At 35.8% G+C, this 4,388-nt stretch overlaps 1 protein-coding gene across 1 annotated transcript in view; it reads right to left on the bottom strand.

Annotated features, from left to right (window-relative positions):
• Positions 1-435: 435 nt before the first annotated feature.
• Positions 436-4,388, bottom strand: part of LOC141325985 (BAG family molecular chaperone regulator 5-like) — a 5,301-nt gene continuing 1,348 nt past the window's right edge. Inside the window, exon 2 of the mRNA XM_073834701.1 lies at positions 436-2,852. Coding sequence (XP_073690802.1) covers positions 2,327-2,852 — 526 coding nt within the window. The 3' untranslated portion in view covers positions 436-2,326. The remainder of the gene's footprint in view (positions 2,853-4,388) is intronic.

Raw genomic sequence — 4,388 nt, 5'->3', positions numbered from 1 at the left:
CAAAAATCTCAAAATATTGAGAAAATTGACTTTAAAGTTGTGCAAATGAAGTTCTTAGCAATGCATATTACTAATCAAAAATTAAGTTTTGATACATTTATGGTATGAAATTTACAAAATATCTTCACAGAACATGATATTTACTTAATATCCTAATGATTTTGTTACATTCTCAGTACTCAGTCCTCAGCCTCAGTAATTGGTGAACTATTCATTTAAAGGGGTCATTGGATGCCCATTTTCCACAATACATATGATTCTTTAGGGTCTTAATGAAAAGTCTATAACATACTTTGGTTAAAATTTCTCAATGGTAGTGTAAAAAACACTATTTACCTGGTAAAAATCAGCCCTTTTTAGAGCGAGCCATTCTGTTGCATGTTCCTTTAAATGCTAATGAGCTCTGCTCGCCCCGCCCCTCTTTGCTGTGCACCTTTACTGTTGTACTTTATATAATGCAATTCATATTTTTGTTTAATTCAAACTAAGGGTAAATCCAATGTGCAAATATGTATGAATTCACAACAAAAGTCGCATGGAGAACTCACTTTGTCCGATTTATTCCCACATTTGAAAGTGAGCCAAATCTACACTTGTCATCACACTGTCATCCCAAAAACCCCAGATCTGTCATGTGCAACAGAAAAAAAAAAATCAGATTTGGGTCACATTGATCTATGTGCATGTAGCCACAGTTTTTGAGTTTGTTTGATAGCTTGCTGTCTTTCCATGCCGCCCCGATGAAAATGTCCTAGAACGTCCCTGTCCACTTTGATCAGACTCACCACCAAAATAGCACGCACCACTTCTTCTAAACAATCACAGACACACACACACTTTCACTCTCTGCTTGATTCCCTAGTCGCTGGCACAGGCACTTTTTGCCTAACAGCAAAAAACCAATGGAGAAGACAAGAAACCCCGTGAACTAGTTTCTATTCTTTGTCCTCCATTTTGATAATAAAAAGTAATGTCTCCAAAGACAATACCTCATTGCAATTTTGGCCAAAGTCCCCTATTAAATCTAACAGAACTACAGGAAGGGTTAGACATCTGTTCGATTTTTTTTTTTAGTTGCCCTTGAGTCATCTTTAAAGGTGAAGTGTGTAATTTCATGTTAAATATTTTCTCATGTTAGCATAATGTGAATAGCCTATATCTATAAACTATTGTAAGCCATAATGTTAAAAGGATAGTTCACCCAAAAACGAAAATTCAGTCATTAATTACTCACCCTCATGTTGTTCCAAACTTGTAAGACCTTTGTTCATCTTCGAAACACAAATTAAGATATTTTTGATGAAATCCGAGAGCTTTCCATAGCCAGCAACGCAACTGAAACATTCAAGGCCCAGAAAGGTAGTAAGGACATTGATAAAATACTCTGTTGCTGTCTATGCAGGGTCAGAAAGCTCTCAGATTTCATCAAAACTATCCTAATTTGTCTTCTGAAGATGAAAGAAGGACTAATAGGTTTGGAAAGACATGAGGGTGAGTAATTACTGACAAAATTCCCATTTTTGGGTGAACTACCCCTTTAAGTTTAATGAAAAGTGCAAACGTCTGGTGCAGAAATTATACTTCACCTTTAAACTGATGTCACAAACAAACGTTTATTCATTTCATCTATTGTAAGGTAACTTTCTGTACGTAAACTGGGATATATATATATAGAAGATGCAAGAAAACGCAAAAATATTGTTCCCTCTGGGTCAGTTGTTGTTTATAGCGAGAGGAGCTCAGGCTCAGAAAGTGCAATTTAGAGAAGAGATTAAACCTATGAACACTAAGCTTGGGCCGCCTTTTCCATTATGTGTGATTAACAGGAAATGGCCCGTCGCACAACCTGCTGTGGTCGTAACGGGATAATGCGCTCCTTAACTGGATAGGAATGAAGAGCTGATGTACTCACACGGCGACAAAGACTGAAATGTGCTCCACCCAGGCATGTGGGAAAAAGCAGGAAGCAGATTTTGGCAGCAGAATAGGGTTTAGCACCACACCACACCAATCAACAGCACAGATTCAACTAAAAAGATCATGGGTTCTTGTCATGAAAACAAACGCTCCATGTGCAGTAGAAACCGCGCTTCCTTCTGCCAGAAAAAAGGTGGTTTTCAGGGACCAGTAATGGGCCAATAAAAGCAGCAGGTGCAGTGCATCATGGGTAACAGTCTCACTGCCCACAGCGATACACAAAGTCTTTTATATACAAATTAAAAATTCCGCCCATGGCCTGTATCCTCGGCACGACCGCGTCCTCATATGTCGCACAGGAGGCAAAAAAGCATTTGCCTTTTTCTTGCAGCTCCTTATTCCCAGCCTCTCAGTACTCCCACTCATCTGTCTTCATATCCAGGTAGCTTAGGATATTCTGGGCGTGTTTAACAGCTTGCTTACGGGCAGTTTTGGTCCCCGGGTCGCCCTGAGGGTCCACAGCATCAAGAGCCAGAAGTTGTTTGGTCAGTAGCTCCTCCAATAGCATGTAGCTCTTGTCAGCCCTCTTGCCGTCAAAGCCCAAAACCTGAGCCTGCAGGTCGCACAGGCTGGCTAAGACACGCCACACGGCCGCATGAGGCGGAGGCTCCTCTGATCCGGGGTTACGCCGTCCTAGGGCTTCCCAGAGGTCTAGGAAGTTGATGAGCGCCTGAACTTCCAACACGGCCCTGCGCCGCGCCTCCCGGATGCAGGGATTTCGGCCCGTGTCCACCTGATCCAGGTGCGTGAGAAGACCTTGCAGCTCCGTCCCCTGTCCTGTAGCACCGTGCCGGAGCAACTCCTCCCGAAGCACGGAGACGCGGCCCCTGATCGCCTCAATTTCACGAATCGAGTCATTCTGCGCTAGATCATACCTGGAGATACAATGAGTTAATTTTATTAGTAAGTTTTTGTTTACAAAATATCTGTGATTACTGCGTATATTTATTATGTATTCTGTATATAAACACACACATGCATGTATATATTTAAGAAAAATATAATGTTTATATATTAAATATATTTATACAGTGCTGGGCAATGATTAATCGTGATTAATTGCATCCAAAATAAGTTTTTGTTTACATAATATCTGTGATTACTGTGTATATTTATTATGTCCTGTGTATATAAATACACACATGCATGTATATATTCAAGAAAAATATATTTATATATTAAATATTTATATAGTGCTGAGCAATCGCGATTAATCACATCCAAAATAAATGTTTTTGTGTACATTATATGTTTGTGTACTGTTTATTTATTATGTATAAAGACACATACACACATACAGTATATATTTTGAAAACATTTACATGAATATATTTATATTTATATAATTCATACAGTATTATATATAAATATAAACATATAAACAACATATTTTTCTTAAATATATATACACATGCATGCATGCGTGTGTATTTATTTATACAAATAATAAATGGACACAGTAAACACACATATTATGTACACAAAAACTTTTATTTTGGATGCAATTAATCGTGATTAACTAAAATATGTAAATGTAAATATTTTCAAAATAGATACTTTATGTGTGTGTATATACATAATAATTGTACACAGTACGCACACAAAAACTTCTATTTTGCGATGAATCGTTTGACAGCACTATTAAAAAGCTGGAAAAAAAAATAACATGAATTCTGAAAATAACTTTTTTATTAACATTCATGACCATAAAATGTTTTCTTGATATTAGAAATGTTTCTCATTCATTGATGTTCCTGAAACATTTTCATTATTATTAATGTTATAAAAAGCTTGCAGCTTAATATTTTGGTGGAAACCGTGATGCCCCAGACTTGAATGGTAATGTATGTACAATTTTAATATTTTATTTTAAAATGTAACTTTTAAATACTAGAAATTTTTATTCAGCAAAGATGCATTAATTCTGATAATTGTTGATAAAAATAAAAAAGACATTTATAATGTTACAAAAGATTTTTATTTTAAATAAATATTATTAATGAATGTTATTTAGTAACTTTCCATTTATCAAAGAATCCTGATTTTAAAAGCATCACAACTTCCACAAAATATCAAGTAGCAAAAACGGTTTTGAGCGGTTTCTTAAGCAGCAAATTATTAAATTAGAATGATTTTTGAAGGACCGTGTAACAGTGAAGAATTGAGTTATGATGCTGAAAATTCAGCTTTGCATTACAGAAATTATATTTTAAAATTTGTTAAATTAGAAAACTTAAACTGCAATAGTATTTGACAATACTACAGTTTTTACTTTATTTTTGATCATATAAATACACTCTTAGTGAGCATAAGACATATTTCTTTCCAAAAAAATTTTAAATATGTGACCCTGCTGGACCACAAAACCAGTCATTAGTAGACCAGGTATATTTGTAGCTTTATTATCGATT

The sequence above is a fragment of the Garra rufa genome, chromosome 2, assembly GCF_049309525.1.
Source record: "Garra rufa chromosome 2, GarRuf1.0, whole genome shotgun sequence".
NCBI lineage: Eukaryota > Metazoa > Chordata > Actinopteri > Cypriniformes > Cyprinidae > Garra > Garra rufa.
Note: the sequence above shows the minus strand (reverse complement) of the source record. Positions and strands in the feature narration are given on the sequence as shown.